The 23382-nt window shown below is 40.2% G+C and overlaps 1 protein-coding gene across 17 annotated transcripts in view; it reads left to right on the forward strand.

Moving 5' to 3' along the window:
- Nucleotides 1-23382, forward strand: part of SGIP1 (SH3GL interacting endocytic adaptor 1) — a 207306-nt gene that overhangs the window by 75376 nt on the left and 108548 nt on the right. For 5 of the 17 annotated variants that reach the window (XM_059375035.1, XM_059375034.1, XM_059375038.1 and 2 more), the window contains 3 exons: nt 12136-12199; nt 17148-17172; nt 18173-18256. In XM_059375035.1, coding sequence (XP_059231018.1) covers nt 12136-12199; nt 17148-17172; nt 18173-18256 — 173 coding nt within the window. Of the gene's footprint in view, nt 1-12135; nt 12200-17147; nt 17173-18172; nt 18257-20124; nt 20197-23382 lie in introns of all 17 variants that reach the window. The other 12 variants (XM_059375036.1, XM_059375048.1, XM_059375042.1 and 9 more) reach the window with 4 other exon arrangements.

Genomic DNA, 23382 nt, shown 5'->3' on the forward strand with positions numbered 1-23382 from the left:
ATCCCCACTTATTTTTTGCAACAGATGTCAATAAATTACTTTTTTAAATTTTTTTTTAAAAGATTTCACTCATTTACTTGACAGACAGAGATCACAAGTAGGCAGGGAGGCAGGCAGAGAGAGAGGGGAGGAAGCAAGCAGGCTCCCTGCTGAGCAGAGAGCCCGATGCGGGTCATGATCCCAGGGACCCGAAGGCAGAGGCTTTAACCCACTGAGCCACCCAGGTGCCCCAATAAATTACATTTCTTGGGCCCAAGTTTGGTTTTGCTTTTAAAACCAAACTTGGTTTTAGGGGCACTTGGGTGGCTCAGTTGGTTAGGAGTGTCTGACTCGATTTTGGCTCAGGTCATAATCTCAGGGTCCTGGCATTGAGCTCTCTGAATCTGGGTTCCAGGAGCTCAGTGGAGAGTCTGCTTGAGTATTCTCTTCCTCTTCCTCTGCCCCAACCCCTGCTGGCACCCACCCATGTGCTTGCTCTCTCTCTAAAAATAAATAAATAATTCTTTTTTTTTTTCTAAGATTTTATTTAATTTGATAGAGAGATCACAAGTAGGCAGAGAGGCAGGCAGAGAGAGATGGGGAAGCAGGCTCTGCTGAGCAGAGAGCCCAATGTGGGGCTCGATCCCAGGACCCTGAGATCAGGACCTGAGCCAAAGGCAGCGGCTTAACCCTCTGAGCCACCCAGGCTCTCCATAAATAAATAAATCTTTAAAACAAACAAACAAACCTACCTATAACCAAAGAAAACTCAAGATTTTGAAAATTCATTTTTTTAAATTTTTTTATGTATTTTCATTTCTAAAGGAACAGATCTACAAATCAGACATTTAGTTGTTCTTATGTAATCAGTTAAAATGGGTGATTTCCAATTATTTTACAACTATCAAAACTAAGACAGGCAAGAGGTATCTGCATAAGGTAGTGCACAATATATTTTAGGTGTTATACAGAATTTTTATTCCCATCTTAAACTTTATAAGAAGCTTTTATGATACAAAGCTGAGAAAAATGAAACACAGGTTAAGTTACTTGCCCCAGGAGGTAGAGAAGATATTTGAACTTACATCTCTCAGAGCTCAAACCTACTTTTTGTTATAACTACATCTGCTTACCATGGATCTTGCTACTTAAATCTTAATGAAGGCTGCTCACCTGCTTAAAATTCTTCCTAATTCTACTCAGCTCCTTCATTCCATTAATAATAGCATAACAGGGGTACCTGGGTGGCTCAGTGGGTTAAGCCGCTGCCTTCGGCTCAGGTCATGATCTCAGGGTCCTGGGATCCAGCCCCATGTTGGGCGCTCTCCTCAGCAGGGAGCCTGCTTCCCTTCCTCTCTCTCTGCCTGCCTTTCTGCCTACTTGTGATCTCTGTCTGTCAAATAAATAAATAAATAAATCTTAAAAAAAAATAGCATAACAAACACAGAACACACAAGTCCTTTTATGGCAAATCTGTTCTGTGACCATCTACTCTTTAACATTTTCTTCCATGTCACCAAAATGACAAATATTTCTTTTTTTTTTTTTTAAGTCATCACTGTTTTTAGCTCCTTGAAGTTCTTAATTGCCTTTAGCGATCTCCATTTTCGTGCCATTAACATGAATTCTCACACATCAAATCTGAATTTCAAGGTGCCATCCTGCTCAGATCCTTTTGCAATCAATATTAATGGAGCGTATTATCAGGACACACATTTCTCCCAGTAGGCTCAGCTCGCTCAGAATGGTGGGGTACTATCTTTGTGCTTACACTAACTACAGAGAACCCTTGGATTTCCTTTGAGTCACGTGAAAATGAAGCTAGAGCTTCAGACCAAAGGGCACATGCCCAGCAATTTGGGACAATTTTGGTTAGAATTGTGTGAGCAACCAGCAAACATTTGCTGAGTGACTACTATGTGCCTGGTACTTCTAGCACAGTACCTAGCAGTACCTAGTTAGGTAAACCTAACTCGACTTTCTATACTTCCTAGAACTCACTTTTATTAAGCAGTTCCCATATCTTAGGCAGTAGTCTAGGTACTGAAAATCATAAACATCACAAAAAAATCATGGGAGGGACCGACCTCCAGCTTAACAGGTCTTACATTGTTCTGTAAAACCCTATGACAAAGAATCTGAATTGGATTATACTACCTCTATTTAAAACTTGGAGGAAGAGCTGATGTGCAGAGCATCTTAATCTTTCCTGACAGAAATACAGTGACTATCATAATGAATAGATATTGCCAGTCTAGGGTTGCTGTCAATATGGGGCATGGTGCCCAAGGCAATTAAATTTGCCTGTTTTTTATTACTGAGACTAAATGCTTGGCCTGGGTTCCTACAGAAAATAAATAATTCCATTACATGTGATTCACCTTTGAGTAACCCTCCGAGCTGATGAAGGCTCAGGCTGAAAATTTACATTTATTACAGAAATAATCTGTTTAACAAACATCTATTGGGTCTCCTTATGTTCGCTGGGTAACATACAAAGATCTCAATATGCAAAATACAGATTTTGTGTTTAAGAAATGTACATCTCAATTTTCCTAAAAATGTCTTTCAATTAAAAAAAAATAGAGTTGGGGGCGCCTGGGTGGCTCAGTGGGTTGAGCCGCTGCCTTCGGCTCAGGTCATGATCTCAGGGTCCTGGGATCGAGTCCCGCATCGGGCTCTCTGCTCAGCAGAGAGCCTGCTTCCCTCTCTCTCTCTCTGCCTGCCTCTCCGACTACTTGTGATTTCTCTCTGTCAAATAAATAAATAAAAATCTTAAAAAAAAAAAATAGAGTTGCTTTTGGTTTGTTTGTTTGTTTAATAAGAGAACAAAGTGCATTCTGACAAAGGACACTAAATATATTCCAAAGACAGAAGAGTGTGGATTCTGGAGTCGGGCAGAAGGAACTCTGAGAGTGGTCTCTCAGTTATACTGGTTCCTCCTCCCTCCTCCTGGTATAGAATCAATACAGTCAATACAGTAATAACTCCCACCTTATGAGGTTGTATTGGGCTCAGATAAAGAGCTTCCTGACGAATTTCCTAAGCCCTTATAAATACTTAATAAATAACATCGATTCATTTTTTATTTATGATATGTATTTTGAGCTACCCCAAGCCTCCTGATATGCCATTATACACATTCTTCACCTAAAAACGTGGTGAGGTCACAGTACACTCTTCCTCCGAGTCTTTATTCGGGTGGGTCCATCCTGTGTAGTTGGAACTCCTTATCCTTCCCCGATACTTCTGTATATACGAATGAATATCAGAAAACTGAACATCAATGGAATGTATATTGCAAATATCAGATAAAGTCATTTGTTTTGTTTTAATTATTATACAAACTTGGAGTTTGTTAAACTTTTTTTAAACAAATAGTGATGGTGCGTTCAGCACACCCCAGGTATTGCTCTGGATACTACAGGGATCCTAACGACCACCCCGTGAGACATTGCCTTGCTTTGGAGTCAAACATACCTGGCTCAGATCATCTTACTGCTTAATTTTTAATGACTCTCAAGAGGAACTTAATTACTTTGAATCTGTTTCTTAATCCATAAAATAGGTGGTTGGTAATGACTTGGAGGCTTGTTGAAAGGGTTAGTCTGTGTAAAGAGCTAAGCACACGCGAGGCACTCTGTGAACAAGGGCTAACTGCCCCTCCCCGCTTTGTGATCACAGTGGGGGAACTGGGATTATCCCTCCAAACCTCATGCCCTGTGTCAAATAAATCCTACATTAAAAATAACACGGGCTGGGGCGCGTGGGTGGCTCAGAGGGTTGAGCCTCTGCTTTCGGCTCAGGTCATGATCTCAGGGTCCTGGGATCAAGCCCTGCATTGAGCCCTCTGCTCAGCAGGGAGCCCGCTTCCCCCTCTCTCTCTGCCTGCCTCTCTGCCTACCTGTGATCTTTCTGTCAAATAAATAAATAAAATCTTAAAAAAAAAAATAAATAACACGGGCCTCTTAGCTTCTCTATAAGTTTTGCTGCCAGTGACAGCCACCAATAGGTCAGGTTGGGGTTTGATCCCCTGTCTTTGGATTCCAAATTCCATGCGTTCTGATTCTTTCTGCTGTGTCTCCTGCTTGTGTTTCTGGGAGGCAACATGTTCAGGCTCCTGGGGAGATACATGAGGGCATGATCTATGTTTCTCCATGAACTGTGTTTTATATAACAGCCTGAAGCAGCTGTCCCTGCCACCGCTCCTCCTCTTGCTCCTTCTTCTTCCAGACCAATAGATCGCTCTAGAGCTGGCTTTGCGCCCAGGACTTGCCTTGTCCAAGCTCTGCTCAGAAGCCGTTTTGGGAGAGGTGGAAGTGGAAGAACCAAGTACACCCCAGGAAGATGATCTCCAAAAGTAGCGCCTTCTCAATAATTTCATAGGCAATATGTTTATATGAGTATCTTAACACAATGAAGAGTTATCAGTGAAAGCCACGTAAACAAGATTGTGAGATGAGTGAAGAAGGTAACCAAAAAGTAATGCCTTCCAAGGAGCTCTTTCTCCCAACAACCAAATACACAGATTGTGTCCTCCTCACCCCACAGGCCCACTCTCCCCTAGTGTTAGAACCTGGCTTTGCCCTTGGCTCCTCTCCAGTCTACTGCACCCTTCCCGGTTGTCTGCCCATCTCAGCCCCTTCGGGGGATAAGCCAGTAGCTGTAAACGTGCTGATAGGACAATGACTGTTCTAAGTTCAGCCTCTCCTTGTTGTTGTCCTACCAGCTAGCAGTAGAACGGCAGGAATTGTAGACGAGGTCAGAAAGGAAGAGGTCAATGGCAGGGCACTCCAGTTATATACTCCCATGTGGCAGGACAAGTCTCTGTGTGTTCTGTGTGGCTGGTCCTCAGCTCCAGCCTAGAGGATTTTCACTCCTTGATGTCTCCTTCTCTGGACTCAGTTCCAGGACCGTTGCCTCAACTTGTCCATCGATAGGACCAGTCTTCACTTTTAGGGAGAGAAATATTTCAAGTGCGATTTAAAAAAAAATGATAAAGCAGAAGACATAAAACCAAGCAAGCCCAAACCCTGGAGGTTCTGATTTTGATGTTTGACATACATTAACATTAATACAGAGTCCAAATTACTCTTTTTGGAAGTCTCCTCTGAACAATTTTGTTTTTGTAGCCTTTAAAGGGTCAAATTCAGAATTTAGTATTTGTTTAATGAATTCCTATAGAACAGCTGTACTCAGGAGGAAAGAAAATGGATAAAGGTAATATTTTTCTGCTGTACTATTTTTTCTTTATCTACAGAGTTGTGTACCCTTAAAGCCAGGAAGTTTTAAGGTATCTTGATTTTCTTTCTTTTTTTTTTTTAATTATCTCAGGGAAGTTTCAAGAAAAACACTAGTAAACCCAACTTGTGTTTTAAGTTTAAAGGGTTTTTTTAAGTTTGAAAAAATACTTTCAAACTTTCTGGACCTGTCATAAGAAATATATTTTACATATGGGCAAACCACATTTTATCTATCCATTTATCGCTGGAGAAAGATTCCATTAATTTTTTAATTATCGAATAGCACAATAATTTTATTATTGTAATATTATAATGATAGTACAGTTGACATACAATGCTACGTTAGTTTCAGGTGTGCAACATAGTGGTTTGACAATTCCATGTATTATGCAGTGTTTACCACAGTAAGTGTTGTTACCATCTGTCACTATGAGAACCATTTCATTTTAAGAGGAATTTTATTCAGAAAATGATTGTAAACTAAATGATCAGACATTCTTTTATGGGCTTAATTGCATATGTCTAAGTGGAGCCTAAAGGCTTTTGAAGACATCTGACATCTATTTATAGAAGCTTAAGTGTAACAAGTATTATATATTCAGAAACTTATGAGATAGTATTGGGCCTGACCTATAGATTCAGGGTTCATTTACATATAGAGGGAAAGTGAAACCACGTGATTGTCCCAGGGAGAGAGTGTAGAGGAACCTAGGACAAAGTCCTGAAGAATTTCAGCATCTGGGAAGCAGTAGGAGTAAAGGAGCCTCCAATTTCCTCCCTGGAGATGGTGATAATAAAACCTAACCTAGGCCACCCTCAGGCTCATCATCATTTGAGAAGAAAACACCCCTTACTTTTTCACATAGATGCAAAGCAGCTGGTCCATAAATAGAACCTCAGTAATGGTAGCCAATAATGTTGAAGTGATAAAACAACTTCTTCTGTATTTTGTGTTTGTGCTATCACTATTGTCAATTTGTGTGCCTACTGCTTTATTTTATTATCTGGTAACATCGTATCCAGGACGGCCTATTTTGAAATGAGCTTTCCCACCCTCTTAGAAAATCAGTCTCTTTTCAATTTTGTTGTTGTTCCCAGACACGACTGACTCCTATCATAATACAGAAGGAAACTAAAAGAAATCTAAATTAGGTGGAGAGGAGCTAGAGACACAGGCTACACTTCATCTGTGACTGACCCAAGATTGCAGTTCTGCAAGAGGGCATTCTCACTTCTGCTACTTGGAAGAGAACCGTTGCCCAAGATCATCAAGACAAAAAGTTCTTTCTCTTGATAGCTCTTTGTTTTGGTATTGACAAGGGAATAGTTTATTTCTTAAAAACAAGTGATCCACCCCCTATTTTTGTAAAGTATAGTTGACAAATACTCATGACCCAGCCTAAAAACAATTCTACTGTAGAAATTGACTTTAAAATTTTTATGAAGTTCTGGAATCAGAAGTGGCTGTTGTGTTTCTGAAGCTTATTAGATTATCAGACATAATGTCTTGAATTTGTTATTCCTATATGATTTTTGACTATTATTACTCTCTTTCAAAAAATTTCTTGGAATATTTTTTAATGAACTCTCAAAAGTCATTATTACACATGTACATTTACTTTTAACACAGTTGGTATGATTGTTTTTCTTCCTGGATCATCTCAAGTAGCTTTTAAGATATAAATAACTTCTAAATCTCATTACTTTGTTGCATTAGTCTTTTAGAATTATCTTCATAATTTCCCAAATTTCTCAAATCTTTCCACTTCTCAAGGGGCAAAGATGTTTCCAGTGTTTTCTTTTATTTGACACTTGATTAGTTCTGTTTTTTTGGACTGTCACATCTAGTATATTCCTCTATATATTCCATATATAGGAATGTATTCTAGGTACAGGAAATATAACTTTCTGTGAAATTAAAATTACAGATTGGCATAGGATTTTGTGAATGTGGGCAAATTCTTTCATCCCTTAATATTGACTGATTTATTGTAGACTGAGAGGTTGAAACACAAAGAAATATAACTTATATTAAACTATGTACTTAAAAATGATGTTGGGGGCACCTAGGTGACTCAGTCAGTTAAGCTTCTGATTCTTGGTTTCAGCTCAGGTCATGATTTCAGAGTTGTGAGATCAAGCCCCATGTTTGGCTCCACACTCAGTGCAGATTCTACTTGTCCTGTTCCCTCTGACCTTCCACCCACTCTAATTATCTCTAAAGTAAATAAATGAAATCTTTTTTTTTAATAAAAATGATGCCGGAAATGGACTCTTTCTCCTGAATCCTGATCCAGTGCACATTTCACTGGAAAAAGGACAGTTCATTGATGTTCATGACCTAGTTCATGTTGGCTGTTGTCCAAATTTGGTGGTCAAAAACAGGACAGAGCTTATGGAAAACTACTATTGCCTGTTCTGTTACTAATTTAATACAAGAGTTACTGGAACTTATGTGTATTTTCTGATCTATTTGGTAGAGCATGCTATCTCTCATATCATGGTCAAATTACAGAAAATGAAATGACTTGAATACATAAAATAATGATAGCTTTTGTATTATAGTCCTATAGAAATCAGTAGTGATTGATGAAGTATAGCATTCCTTGTGACCCCAAACCTGAATTAAAAGCGTGGAGAGGCCAGTTAAGAGACTTGAAACCAAGAAAAATTATGATAAGGAAATGATGATTGTCACTGTATTTTTCCTATAAGGGGATAAGGCAATTAGAGGTGAGAAGGAAGAAAGTTTTTAACAATTCAAATTGAAAATGAATGAGGAGAAGGTGTTCCTAGATATTATGGGTGGGTAGTTTTAAATGTCAGTAAGTTTTCCTATAAAGTCATGTGAAGAAGACTAATGAAGAAGAGCTTAGCCTAATGTGGGAAGAGGTCTTTTTTAAACAAACATTGACATTTTGAAAACCTAGGGATCTTAAACAGAATGACTATTAAAATACAAAATTAGATTGAATAGAGACATTTTGGGGATTATATATGAGTAGAATCCTGAGAGCCTGATAATGAATAACTCAGATAATCTGAGCAGTTTGGGCTGACTCACATGTTTTGGAAGAAGGTGTCATCAAGTCTCTGATTCTGTCAATGTTTTTCCCTTTGTTCCACCTGTTAGTGCCAAACAAATCCTGAAATTCAGGGACTTTTCCAGTTCCAATTTGTCAAAAAGACTTTCCAAACCACCAGTAGCAAGTCTAAGGGTTTTGTTTTTGTTTTAAATATTTATTTATTTTTTAAGAGAGAGAGAGAGAGTGTGTGTTGGTGCACAAGTAGGGGGAGGGACAGAGGGAAAGAGAATCTCAAGCAGACTCTGCTGAGCTTGAGACCCAATGCAGGGCTCAATACAGGACTGTTTGGAGCTTGATGAAGGGCTCAATCTTACCCACCCTAAGATCCTGACCTGAGCTGAAATCAGGAGTCACACACTTAACCAACAGAGCCACCTACGCACCCAACAAGTCTAAGGTATTGAAATACAGAGGCATTTAGTATATCTGAATGATACTAAGAAACGCAAGCCACTTTGTCTGTAATGTCATTTCTGAATATCTTCTCCCATTCTGTGGGTTGCCTCTTTGTTTTGTTGACTGTTCCTTTGCTGTACAGAAGGTTTTTATTTTGATGAAGTCCCCAAAGTTCATTTTCACTTTTGTTTCCTTTGCCTTTGGAGACATGTCTTGAAAGAAGCTGTGTCCAATGTCAACAAGGTTATTTCCCATGTTCTCCTCTAGGATTTTGATAGATTCCTGACTCACATTGAGGTCTTTCATCCATTTGAATTTATCTTTGTGAATGGTGGAAGAGAATGGTCAAATTTCATTCTTCTATACATAGCTGTCCAAATTTCCCAGCACCAATTAGTGAAGAGACTGTCTTTTCTTCCACTGGATATCTTTTCCTGTTTTGTCAAAGATTGCTTGACCAAAGAGTTGAGGGTACATGTCTGAACTCTCTACTCTGTTCCGTTGGTCAATGTGTTTGTTTTTGTGCCAGTACCATGCTGTCTTGGTGATCACAGCTTTATAGTGAAGCTTGAAATCAGGCAACGTGATGCCCCAGCTTTGTTTTTCTTTTTCAACATTTCTGTAGCAATTTGGGATCTTTTCTGGCTCCATACAAATTTAAGGATTGTTTGATCTAGCACTTTGAAAAATGCTGGTGGAATTTTGATTGGGATGACATTGAAAGTATAGATGGCTCTGGGCAGTAAAGACATTTTAGCAATGTTTATTCTTCCAATCCAAGAACATGGACTGCTTTTCCATCTTTATGTCTTCTTCAATTTCTTTCATGAGTGTTCTGTAGTTCCTCCAGTACAGATCCTTTACCTCTTTGGTTAGTTTTTTTCAAGGTATCTTATGGTTTGTTTGTTTGTTTGTTTGTTTTTAAGACTTTATTTATTTATTTGACAGAGAGAGACAGATCACAAGTAGGCAGAGAGGCAGGCGGGTCGGGGGGAGCAGGCTCACCGCTGAGAAGAGAGCCCAATGTGGGGATCAATCCCAGGACCCCGAGATCATGACCTGAGCTGAAGGCAGAGGCTTAACCCTCTGAGCCACCCAGCTGCCCCGTATCTTATGGTTCTTGGTGCTATAGGAAACGGAATCGATTCTCTAATTTCCCTTTCTGTATTTTCATTGTTAGTGTATAAGAGCAACTGATTTCTGTGCATTGATTTTTTATCTTGTCACATTACTGAATTGCTGTATGAGTTCTAGTAGTTTGGGCTGGAATCTTTTGGGTTTTCCATATAAAATATCATGTCATCTGCGAAGAGAGAGAGTTTGATTTCTTCTTTCCCAATTTGAATACCTTTTATTTCTTTTTGTTGTCTGATTGCTACTGCTAGGACTTCTAGTACTATTTTGAACAACAGTGGTGAGAGTAGGCATGCTTGTTGTGTTATCCAAGATCTATAAAGAACTCCTCAAACTCAATACCCAAAGAACAGATAATCATGTCAAAAAGTGGGCAGAAGACATAAACAGACATTTCTCCAAAGAAGACATACAAATGGCTAACAGACACATGAAAAAATGTTCATCAGCAGCAGCCATTAGGGAAATTCACATCAAAATCTCATTGAGATACATTACACCCATTAGAATGGCCAAAATGATCAGGACAGGAAACAACAAGTGTTGGAGAGGATGTGGTGAAAGAGGAACCCTCTTAAACTCTTAGTGGGAATGCAAGTTGGTGCAATCACTTTGGGAAACAGTGTGGAGATGCCTTAAGAAATTAAAAATAGAGCTACCATATGACCCTGCAATTGCACTACTGGGCATTTGCCCCCAAAATACAGATGTAGTGAAAAAAAAGGGCCATATGTACCCCAATGTTCATAGCAGCAATGGCCACAATCACCAAACTGTGGATAGAGCCAAGATGCCCTTCCACAGGTGGATGGATAAAGAAGATATGCTCCATATAGTCAATGGAATATTACTGCTCCATCAGAAAGGATGAATACCCAACTTTTGTATCAACAGGACTGGAGGAGATTATGCTGAGTGAAATAAATCAAGCAGAGAGAGTCAATTATCATATGGTTTCACTTACTAGGGGAGCATAAGGAATAACATGGAGGACATTAGGAGAAGGAAAGGAAAAGTAAATTAGGATAAATCAGAGGGGAAAATGAACCATGAGAGATTATGGACTCTGAGAAACAAACTGAGGGTTTGGGAAGGGAGGGGTGGGGGAATGGGTGAGCCTGGTGGTGGGTATTAAGGAGGGCGTGTGATACTGCATGGAGCCCTGGGTGTGGTGCATAAACAATTAATCTTGGAACACAGAAAAAATAAAATTTAAAAAAAACCCACAATCCACATATGTGACTATGAAACATGTAGGAAATAGGAATCCCAAATAGAGCCTTGATAGGATAAAAATGGAAGAACCAAGATTGTGTTTGGTTTGTCCAAGATGGAAGAAGGGGGTCTTGTTACCCCAATACTGCCTGAGTGATGTTTTCTGGAAGGTATTTTAAATCCACAAAGACTATCTGGTACCTATACTAGGTACCAGATGTATATGTAGGGAACATATAGAAGGGATACTGGCCTCTGTCCTAGAAAAGCTCACAGCTTATGTGGGAAATTGACATAAGAGCTAAGTGGAACAGTTTGATATATTATAATACATCTAAGAGCAACATTTTGCGGGGGGGATGGGTCATGGAATTGTCAGTTTCTGACACCACTAGGACTGCGAGGTCCTCACAAAGGAGGCGGCATTTGGCTGGGCCTTGAAGGATGAGTTAAAGTTCTAAATATCTAAATAGGAAAAGCACTTCAACCAGAGGTAAGACCCACATATAGAAGAAAGAGATACTGGAGTACAGATGTTGGGAATATGTCCAGAGAATGGCTAATAACCAGTCTTGGCACAAAATTGAGGATGTAGAAAACGATTAGTTGGGTTTATGGGACACAAGATGTGTCCGATGGATGTAGCTCTCTTGTTATGGTTCACGTGACCTGTGTTTTGGAATTGTCCTAGTCTCAGAAATATGTCTCACCCCAAAACTCCTCTTCATCTAAATCTATGATTTAGTTTCTTGGCAAAAGACCAATTTGGTGTTGAATAACAATGATCTAAGAAAAGCTTGCAATCTTTTCTATATCTGGCCCTGTTCTCCTTTTCTCTCAGGTAGTTCAGAGTGCTAAGAATTTAGAGTGCTGAGTCTTTGATAAACATCTGTCAGAAATAATAATGAGTCATATGCACGTGCACACACACAGACACATACATACCAATGAAAAAATTTTCATTGCTTTTTGAACGTTCAAATTTAACTGGTGTCGGAACTTGAAATATCATTCCCTTGAATGTTGCTAGGAACACTCAAATAGAAAATAGATTTCCTTGACCCTTTGTTGTTTTCCCACAGGATTGAAAAAACGTACAAGGAAGGCCTTTGGAATACGGAAGAAAGAAAAGGACACTGATTCGACGTATGTACTTTGGGAGGGCACAAGCGCTCAGCTGCAGCTGAGGGACCACACATGGCCATGTGGAAACGCACATCTGGGGTGGTCAGCTGCACATCAGAATAAAGGGCCCGTTAAACCCCTTATTCAGCTAGAATCCTCAAAAGAACGTTAAAAAATGGGGAAATCAATAGTTCTGGGGACACAGGTGAAACTGGAGAGCACTACCTTTATTTCTCACCTTTAGGTTTTCATTCTGTACATTTTTATCATGCATAAATTTGAGCACAAGATCCAAACACTGCTCTGTGTCCTTGTCCTCCAAGAACTCCTAAATCGTGGGATAAAACAGCTACCATACCAAAGAAATATCTTTCATATAACAAAATGAGATAACATAGTTGAAATGCCTCATTTGGTACCCAGTACTTAGTAAACACTCAGTAAATGGCAGCGGACGCTGATTCTTACTAATTCTTACTAATATGAATTAATATGTGGTAAGTTGCATATGGGCAATTAAAAATGAAATTTCATGGAAATTTGAGGGAGGGTAAACTCACGTTTGGGCAGATGATCAGTGGAATCTCAGAGAGGGATGAGCCTTGAGTTTGGACTTGGAGAAGATGAAGACAGGCAAAGGGAACAACAGCCAAAGCAGAGAGATGGGAAAGTCAAGTAGGTGTTCAGGACAAGATAGCCAGGACTGTTTGTCAACCTGATGGCTACAGGGAAAGGTGGGAATGGATGTCAAAGCTAAAAAGGACATCAGGAGCAGTTAGAAAGGTCTTTAAGAGCCAGGCTGAGGTGTCTGGGCTTCCTTCCTTAGGCAAGGGGCAATCTTGAAGCCTTGAAGGCTTTTAAACCAGATGGTGCAAAGAATTTTGTAAGGGGAGGAAGCTACTTTTTGTGTGTGTGTCTAGATCTCACATGTTAAAATTTCCTGTTCTTACCTGTTGTTTATGCTTTTCTTTAGACAAATAATTATCGCATAGAAATTACATTTACCCTAGCCCTGCAAATTTTTCAAATGATTAAATTAGGAATGTATTTCTGAGAATTATATAATCTCCAATACTTCTTAAGAAATTGTCATTGTCTAGGAATTAACCAGACAGAATTGGGGTTGGTACTTTCACCAGAAGCAGAAGACTGGGGCTCTCATTCCAGTGCTGCCCACAGCTCCTTGGCCTTTGGGATCAATTTTCCTTTCCTGGGCCTCAGTTTACACTACATGGAATCTGACTCCCCTAAAGGGCCAGACACTGTCCCAGTTCATCTCTCAGTGACATCTGTCATCACCTACTATGTGCCACGTCTTATGTGGGACATTAGTGGACACATCTCAGGAGAACATCATTAGCAAACAACACTAAACCATTTTTCTTTGAAGGCAGTGTCTGTAACAGCTTACACAGTCTCTGCTATGTGAAGAAAGTTCAAAAGGAAAAAAAAAATCTCCCTCAAAAGGGGAAAGGAATCATACAACCTCCCCAGGGCAGGCTGAGCTAATTTGCAAGTGGCCAAAGCATTGCTCTTCATCGTCATTTCTAAAGGTGTGAAAATAAGGAAACTACTCAAAGCTTTGGGTAGACACCCTATATCTCTCTGAAGCACCCTCTCAAGACACATGCTTATAAAATCCTAACCATCTCTTCTTAACTTCTTATCATTTGAGCCCCCCAGATTACTTCCATGATAGCAAATTAGCCATCAACTAGTTCTACCAGTGATAATGGCCAAAGGACAGGCTGTTTAGTGGAAACCTTTGCTTTTCATGAACCGCTGCTCTCTAATTGGGTCATACATCTATCCTTGCCAAAGGTTGAGAAGATGTTCTGGCAATTTGCTATCCCTTCAGGTTTAGGCAATGCTTCGGTTCATCTGCAGTCATCGAAAGCTTGTTGATGCAAACCGTTTTCAGGACGGTCACAGCTCTGTGAGGGTTGCCAAGCAACCTGCCACAGTGAGTGGCCAGCCCCAGCTCCAGCTGATTCAACCTCCTTAGACAGACAGTGGGCTTAGGACCAGCACTCCCTGATTTGATCATTGTTACGGTGGCCGAGAGAGGAAAGGAGCGAGCCGGTCCTAAGTCCCCGGCAGGCCCTGTGCTGGGTATTTTCTATGCACTGATATCCTTTTTAAACGTCAGGGTGATTCAATAAAGTCAGAAGTAATATCTCAATTTAGAGAGGAGAAATCAATGCCAAAAGGGATTAGGTAACTCTCTGAAGACTATTTGGAAAGTAAGACTTGGAGCCAGTATTCCAGTCCAGAAACAAGTGTCCACTCTTTATCACTCAGAAGAAAAAGACTAGATGGGCAAAATTATCATCAAGACCAGTACCAGAGTAAAGAGAAGGGGCAGTGGTTGCAAGGGGTAACTGACACTTCTAAAATAGACACAAAGGTCCTGAGGTAGATGATTAGTTTTAAAAGAGACGTCGGTAATTATGAGGGATCTGCTGTTAAAAGGAAAAAAAAAATCTAAAATACATCTAAAACTTTGTAAAAAGGGGTTAGGAAATGAACTGGAAACACATTCAAGAGTCTGAGACTGCTAACATTACTCCCCACTCTAGGTCAAATTGTATAATAATTTTATTCTAGATAGCATTTCATGAGTGTTTACTATATTCTAGGCACTATTCCAGGCTCTTCACTCCTATTAACTTATCGAATCCTTTAATAGGCCTATGGGGTATTTGCCAGTTTCATGGATATTTAGTAGATGAGGAAACTGAGACATCAAAGGGTGAAATGACTTGCCCAAGGTGACGCAGTTAGGCATCTGAGTTGATTGAATCCAGGCGGTCTGGCACTACAGTCAGTGATTGTCGCTGCTACACTCACTGCCGCCATGCTAGCAAGCACCAGCCTCATTCCATCAATGGTAAAGACAAAGGCAGAACAGGACCCAATGCTGGCATGCACAATTACAGTGTTTCTGATTAAAATTTTTGAAATGCCATCCTTATAGCTGCAATATGCAAGAAGTTAAGTGGCCTCTCATTTAGATTCCCTGTTGATACACACTTGTACTTTGACCCATAGTGGGCAACGCCTCAGTCAGGCCTTTCTCCAGAGCCTTGTCTTCTCTACATCTAAGACTTGCTGCCTGCAAAGACATCCCCACAAGGGTCAGTGCCTTTGGATATATCCTGCCCCAAAGCTGATACAACCACCTCTCTCTCAGTGCCTTTAGCACAGGTTTACTACCTGAGTAAGAAGTGTATATTTTTCCCCCCAGTGTTTAGATCTGAAAAGGGAAAGCTGGTTTTGATGAGTATGGGTCCGTACTTTTCTCTGTGCTTTTTATCCAACCTGGGCTTATTGTGCCCATGGTAACCCACTGGATACACTTAACTGTCTCATTCTTTTTAGGATGAGCATGTCTTCATTATTTCCATCCCCTGATTCTAGTCTAGTGCCTGGCCCATTATAAGCACTCAACATTTGTTCAGTGAATGATAACTTTTATCAATTTTTTATCTTCCTACCCTTCTATTTTAGGTGAAATTTCTTTGAACCAACTAATTCCCATAGCCAGGTTCAAAGACCCTAAGATTTCTGTCAACTAAAATCTGGGTCCTTTCTGCTTCTAGCCTATCTATCACTGATTCACGTCTGCATCCACGCAGACACAGAGCTGGTTATGAAAAATGATGTACCCTCCCCCAAGTATTTTGTAATCCAAATGGGATATCCTGCTAAATTTGAAGGGGGTGTTACTGGGAAAGGGGAAAATCCCATCTCGGAACCCAAAGAATGTGCCACCAACTCTCTGCATCCCTCTCTCTCTTTTCCCTCTTCCTCCCTCCCTCTTGTCTCTCCCCACCCAATCAACAAGGAATAAAAAACAGTTTCAACTACACCGAACTCCACAAAACTTCATGGTCTCCCTCAAGCACTCATTTAGTTTTTCTTCCAAATAATGCAAGTGCTCACCTAAGCATAATCTTGATCTCCCTGTTAATAGAATGACATTTTTCTAGCTAAAATAGGAAATCAAAAAGTGACAGTGATTACCCTCACACCTCTCCCTTCCTCTGGCTCCCCCTGTTCAGTTTCCCAGAGTAACGGTCATATTACGTGCTAGGAAGTCTAATGGGACTGCGAGTGGCCAGTTTTGTGTTCTCAGTGAGGAGATATCATGAAAGAGGAAAAAAATGATAACAAAAGAATGTTTGTAAATAGTATGTGTCAGGAACTCATTATAAGTTCTTTATATACCCTATCTTATTTAAACAAGCATAGAGAGATTAGGTAATGTATTCAAGGTCACAGAACTAATAAGTGGTAGAATTTGGACACCCAGATTCATCCTACTCCACAAGCCTTACTTCTAGGCACTACCCCACAGTCGTGGATTAACGATCCTGGACTTTGGCCATCAGTGTGAGCCATTTAGCAGACATTGTCCTCTATTTCCTGCTCCCCTATAATCAAAGGAACAGGTAAGTATAGAAATAGGGGGGAAATATAGATTCTCAAAGTGAAGAGAAAGGCACCATAGGAGTTTGTTTCTGTAGGGGGAAATTCAGGACCTCTCCCAGGAGAGAAGATGAGAGCCAGCAAGTCAGTTTACGTTCCTTGTGGTAGTTACATGGAGTCAGCTGAGCGGGACAGGTTCTTAATAAACTCCCCTCTCAAAAGTGGACCAAGACATTGCACCAGCAACTCGTGCCTTTTGGACACCAACCTTTTGGACACCAATCTGTCCCACCCTACCTACCCCCCACCCTGCCGCCACACACACACACACACACACACACACACACACACACACACATCCCATGCTCTAATATCATTCAACCAATTTATTTTGATTTTGGCTTCATTAGCTGGGTTCACTGGAATGGGAAAGTAGGAGAGGGGGAAGAGATTGTTTGTGAATCTTACTGTTATACGTTAGTCTATGTAGCAAGAATGATTCCTTTTCCTAATAGCTACCCATTTCTTGTCATTACAGGGGTTCACCAGATAGAGATGGAATTGTAAGTATTTAAATGACCATTTTCAGTAGGTTTGCACTTCAATATATACTATGTTGAAATTTCTTAAGCACCCCCCCCTTTTTTTTCTGGAGGGAGAGAATAGCCTAAATGACTTTTCAGACCTCTTGCTGTTGTAATTTTCTGTAGTAATTGCATGAGACATACAAATGAAGTCTTGGTCAAGTTAAACTTATTTATTGCATTCACCTAAAACCCTGCCCCAGAGTAGGCAAGCAAACTTCATCAATATGGTGGGTCAGAAGCCAGATAGTTCCTACAGGGGCTGCTACCATTAACTGTTATTTCATTTCCAATGTAATGATATAAAAGCTCATTATGTAAGAATGTTTTTCTCCAACAGAGACCACAAAGTCATAATGGAGCTGAGATCCAATAAAACTGAAAGAAGCTTTTCCCCTTTAGTTGAGTTGTAGATACATTTTCTACATTAAATTCCTAAGTAGGGAATGGTCTCAAAACCACTTATCCCTGAATTTACAGTCTGAAGGAGGAAAATGTCTCCACCGGGTTTAGGTTTAACTGTAACTCTGACTTCTTGTGGGCCACCAGATTTCTTGCTTTTTTAAGAAGTCTGTGGCACATGGGCTTGGATTGATCTGAGTTGAGATTATGGGAGTCTGTACCAACTTCTAAAATGACTTCCTTAGAATCTAAATCAGATGCCTATTCAGAAGGTTCAAAAGAACAGCTGTTACTGAAAAAAAAAAAAATGGACTCACATTAGACTCATTGGGCTGGAGTGGGAACTAAAATCTGGTGGTTAAAAATATTTTTTTTTTGAAAAATCGCCCTTTATATTATTATACCCAAATTAAGGTATTAATTGCAGCGACAGCAGAAGATTTTCTTCCACACTTAACTCAAGGTTCTGAGCTTTGGGGTCCCTTTTGCATTCATGTAGTTCTTGCCATGAAATGTTAAGAAAATAGACTGAAATTGATCAGACATTGGGTAACACTATAATCAAGGCTCTATTCAGCAGGGGAAAAAAAAGACCCAGAAGACTCAGCTTCTCCTCACCTCTTGCTTCTGGCTCAGAGCCCTCTCGTTAACTCTGTCTCAGGTACTCTCTTGCTTCTATGTCTTCTCTCTGCTTCTGTCTTGGCCCCTTCCCTGGGTTCTCTGGTGCCCTTCATTCTCACCTCAGCGAGCCTCTGGTAGCTATTCTCTGCTTTCTGTCCCCGCTGCTCCCAGTCTGGACTGCTATCTCCTGCATCTCTCGCTCTGCCACCCTCACTCAGGCTTATCCTTTTTTCTCCGAAGCCTGTCCCCTCCTGCCCTCCCCCACCTCCTCATCCCCTGGCCCTTTATTGTCTCTGAGGCCCCATCGCTACCTCCGTGTTCTTTGCCCTTCTAGCGACCACCAGTTTAATTCTCTGGTAGAATACGCAGCCCTGGCATGCAGTTGGCAATTATAAGTATGCGCTGTATTAAAGAGCCCAGCCGTGATTCTGTGGATGTGTGGACCCTAGTCAGGGCTTTATACCTGAGTTCCCCAACTTCTCTTTCCCTGCCACTATTCCAAGTCACGTAAAGTTATTTATCAACCATTGTCCCCTCCTTGTCCTCTAATTGGAAGTGCCATAAATATCACTGGGCGTGATTTTAGGAAAGAGGAATTGCTTAATTTTGATTTCTCAGGAAATAAAGCAGACCTGCTTGGGGGGAAAAAAAAGGCTCCATTCGAAATAAATGCCATGTTCTCAGAAGCAGGATATACGATTCCTAAGTACCAGAAATTATTAGCCAGATGCTAGTTTTACCATCTGGAAATACTCCCCAAATATTCCTCATTTACTGGGGTCACCAAATTTTGAGAACTCCTTATCACATCAGTGCTACAGGAGGCCAAGATTCTGTTTGCATTCAGTGCTTGGAGATCTCAATCGGACTTTGTTTCACACTCAGTCTGATGTCTTTAATACCTTGTGTCTCTGAACCCAGGCGTACTTTCTTTTACCTTTTACCTGGCTGATTTAGCTTCCAAATTACTGTCTTTTGAAAAGTATCTGACACTGGAAGGAATGGTTTCACTGATGTGGTTCTGCAAACTGCAGGAGATGGTACACATGCTTAAGGCTTGTAAATGGCTTCGCAATAAGTTCCATGTACGAATTATTATTTAATGCGTTTCCCAAAACTTAACGAAGCCCATCGCTGGTGACAAGGCTTTCGAGGCTTAGTCTCCTGAGGCTTTGTGGCAGGGCTGCGTGTATAAAGGTGGGCTCTTCTCGCTTCCCACTGGTGAATGTGATCCCCAGCAGAGCCGCCCATCGTCATGTCTGAGACTTCAGACAGCTGCGTGTGACAGTGCATTCTAACCCAGAGGCAAACCCTAATTTGGGCAGGATGCACTCAGACTTTTTCCTAAGCACACAGACTGGGAGCACAGGGAGTCACACCACGTCTGGAAGGAGATCTCTGCTCATCCCCAACACGTGTGCAGGGAAAGGCCCAGATTTGGAGCTGGCAGCTGTTCACGCTGTACATATCGCCAACACTCAGCAAGGCTTCAATAAAGAGGAAGATAGGGTAGAGCTAGACTTGTCAGACTTCTTTCTATTGGAAATAGGAGCATTTTTATTGGGTCTCTTCGGTGTGTCCTTGTGTCTGTTCTCTACCTGTAAATTAAGTTACTGGCTGAATGAGGACTAGATCCGCGGAAAACCTAGTGCCTGGGATGCATCTTCCTTCTTTTCCCTTCTTCTCCTGGCCCAGCCACACTGGCCTGCTGAATAGAGCCTCATTATGGGCCCCAAAGTCCGCTCTTTGCTTAAGGAACCCTGCCAAGATTGGTAGGCCCTACGATTCGGCCTAGAAATTGTTTCTTCGATGGTATGTTTGCTGACTCCATGTGATTATTTATATGTGTCTTGAAGAACAAACAGATCCTTTAACAACTTTTTTCTACATGAAAACAATCAATTCCAGCAGCCCAGCCCACATGAACCACCCTACAATAACAAAGCAGAGTGTGCGCGTGAAGGAGGAAAAAAAGTTTCGGTAAGGACACAGATTTTAGTTTAAACATTTCCAAGGGGTTGTAGAAACAGTGAGTAAAATCCCAATTTGAAATCTGGAAGAAAGCAGTAGCATTTATTTAATCAATAAGAAGACTTTCTTAGGTATTTCCAAATTACTCTTGAATATCCAGGACCAATTTTTAAATTAGCCATATAGACCTTAGATGCTGACGTCTGAAAATACTTTTAAAGAGTGATCAGGTATAAAAGAGACATGTGTTTCCTTTGTCTTAGGCAAAGGAGAGGGATTCACATTTCTAAAAAACTATGCTATCTATAAGGAAGCTTTGGCTATAATATGAACATCACCGTATGAAATGAGTAGTCGTTTGTGAGGATAAGCACTGTCTCAGTAACATCAGGAATCTGGCAGGACCCTGGCTTGTGGGAACCAATGCGCTTGACCAAAGGATGGTGAGTCAGGGCTGCTGATCCAGGCCCAGACCATATAGTAGCTATTGCTGCGTTGTCCAATATGGTAGCCACATATGCCTATTCAAAATTCAGTTCCTCGGTGGCACCTGCCACATTTCAAGTACTCTATAGCTACTTGTGATGGGTGGCTACCATATTGGATAGTGCACATACAAAATGTTTTCATCCTCACAGGCAGCTCTATTGAACTGTGCTATTCTGTAGGATTATTTACAAAGTGATTCAAATCTTGCCTCAGTGACAAAAAGATAATATTTGGGTAGTATACCCTGTATTTTTAATACTTCATGTCCAAGGAACACTATGTGGCCATGAGCTGACCTTGGAAAAGAGGAGCATTCACAGAGGAAACTGAGAGCTTTGACGAAGGTATAATTGAACCCAATTATTACTACACTTATTGATTTAGCTCATCATATTATCTGAGAGCAGATAATAAGCCTGGCTAAAGTAAAATACCTATTAAAGCATGACTAACATTGATACGAGCCTCAATTAGATCAGAGTCATATATTCAAGTTAGAAAAGTTACTTATGCTAATGTAGGGTTTAAAAAAATATAGAAAAGAAAGAAGTAAAAGAAAACACAACTTCAACTCCAAGATAAAAATCACTGTTTATGTGTTACTGAGTATCCAATATTGCTTTTACTATGAAGCCTAGTGTTTAAATGATATTTTTGTAGTTGTATTCTTTCTTGCTTCCTCAGTGTTTTCCAACTGAAAGAGCCATTCCCTTCCTTTTTACTAGTATGAGCTCTTCCTTGCTTCAGTGGCTTAACCAGGAGAATTGCTTTTTCTCTTGGGGTTTGACCAGAAGAATTTCAGCCAGCCTCTAGCCAATCTTTAACTTGATGATTTCCACTTGTGAAACCAAATATATCTGTAAGAGTCTGCTAGTGTGAATGAGTCCAGATTATCAGTTCCTCTGATAAAGCCGTGTGTGCGCATGCATATGTGGTGAATCTGCCCCAAAATGTATGGTTTATGACTTGTTGTTCGTGTTTGGTATATGTGTTGAAAGTGTTCCTAGTTTAAAGAAATTTTCTTTTTATAGGTTTTACTTTCTCTTCATCTCAATCTTCCATACCAGTTTCCATGGAAACTGGGAAAATTTTCACTCAGCCCAGGTCTAGAAAATTCAGGAACTTTTATCCATAATGTTGAATATATGTTCTTAGGAAAGATACACACACACACACATACACACACACACACACATACACACACACACACATGTATGCACACACACTTATTTATTTATTTAGCTGAACATACAAACTATCTGGGTTGTAAAGGGCTTTGGTTATGGAGATGAGACTATTATGGAAGCCAACTGGAATATTGAACACAGTAATTTACCTAATCTGTTTGGTTTTTAGATAACAATCCTTTGTTTTGAAAAATTGTTTAAGAACCAAAATATATATTAATAATAATACTACAGTGATCACAAAATTCATGAGTTTCGTTCTTTGGAATCAACTTAATTCATTTTATTTCCCATTATTATAAATTAAATTTCTATATTGAATTTATTAATATACTTGTTAAGAAAGATTTGGAGAATTTTGCAAAGAAGTCATTTGGAAACAGATTGGTGAAGTAGGAATTTAAAAAGAAAATAGGAACCATGCCCATTCTCCATGGGAGAGATCTGTTATTATTAGATAGCACATTATGTAATGGACCATGTCCTTAGCTGCATAGCTTGTAGAGGTACAAGGTTGATGTGGCAGGTTTTAAAAATTCCCTTTGTTCAAAATAGGGAGAATATCACCAAAACACTAATCCAATAAAGGCAATTCTGTGAGAAGGCCTAAAATGGTATAGTCTGACAAAGTATGTATATACTCTTTGTCAGGAGCAAAATAAAGAAGAGAGTCACAGAGCCTATGTGCCTGGGTGCTGGAAGAGCAGAGTTCTTGTATTTGCACACTCTGGTGTAGAGGAAGAGAGGAGCATGAACACAATATCTATGCCTTACCCACTGTTCACCGTAATAAAACTGCTTGTTCTTAGAATGCCCAGTCCAACATCCAAAAAGTACTAACCAATGACAATGGTTACTGGGTTGCCTCTAATTGGCTTTTCTAGTGCCATGCATACACGAAAGGCTTACTTCTCCTACCTATTTGTCAAATTCAGTGTTAGCTGTTCCCATTGTAGTTCCAGTGGACTTTATCTGTGATTGTAAAATTAGAAGTCCTGTCCTCACACCTCATGCTTCACCATTTGACATGTGCCGTTCTAAGATCTGCTAGTGCTTGGTGACATACCATTGTTCTATGTGCTAAGTACAGGAATGTTGTTGAATGGACTCTCCATTACCAACCTGATTTGTGTTTTTGTTCTTTGCTCACAAAAAGGGAGGAATCTTAGAAATTTCCACATGTAAGATGCCACGTCCTTGCTCAAGTGCTTGTGGCCATTATCGTGATTATTCTAGGTGCTAAAGTAGAACTTGAATAGAATCCAGAGAGAGTAATTCTGATATCTAGTCATCTTTCAATGATGTATGCTCATGGAGGTGTAGAACGCATAGACAACAGAAATCCACAATCAATCCTTGAATCCTATTTTAATAACTTGATAAGAAAGACCACTTGAAAAGAAGATCAATACCATTTTTAATACCAAGGAGCCAAATTAACTTGCAGTTGATTTTCTTTACATTCTATCAAGGGGGTGGTTAGGGAAAAGTTGAGTCAGTGTTACAGGAGCTAAAGGAA

The sequence above is a fragment of the Mustela nigripes genome, chromosome 14 (assembly GCF_022355385.1).
Source record: "Mustela nigripes isolate SB6536 chromosome 14, MUSNIG.SB6536, whole genome shotgun sequence".
In the NCBI taxonomy this organism is placed as follows: Eukaryota; Metazoa; Chordata; class Mammalia; order Carnivora; family Mustelidae; genus Mustela; species Mustela nigripes.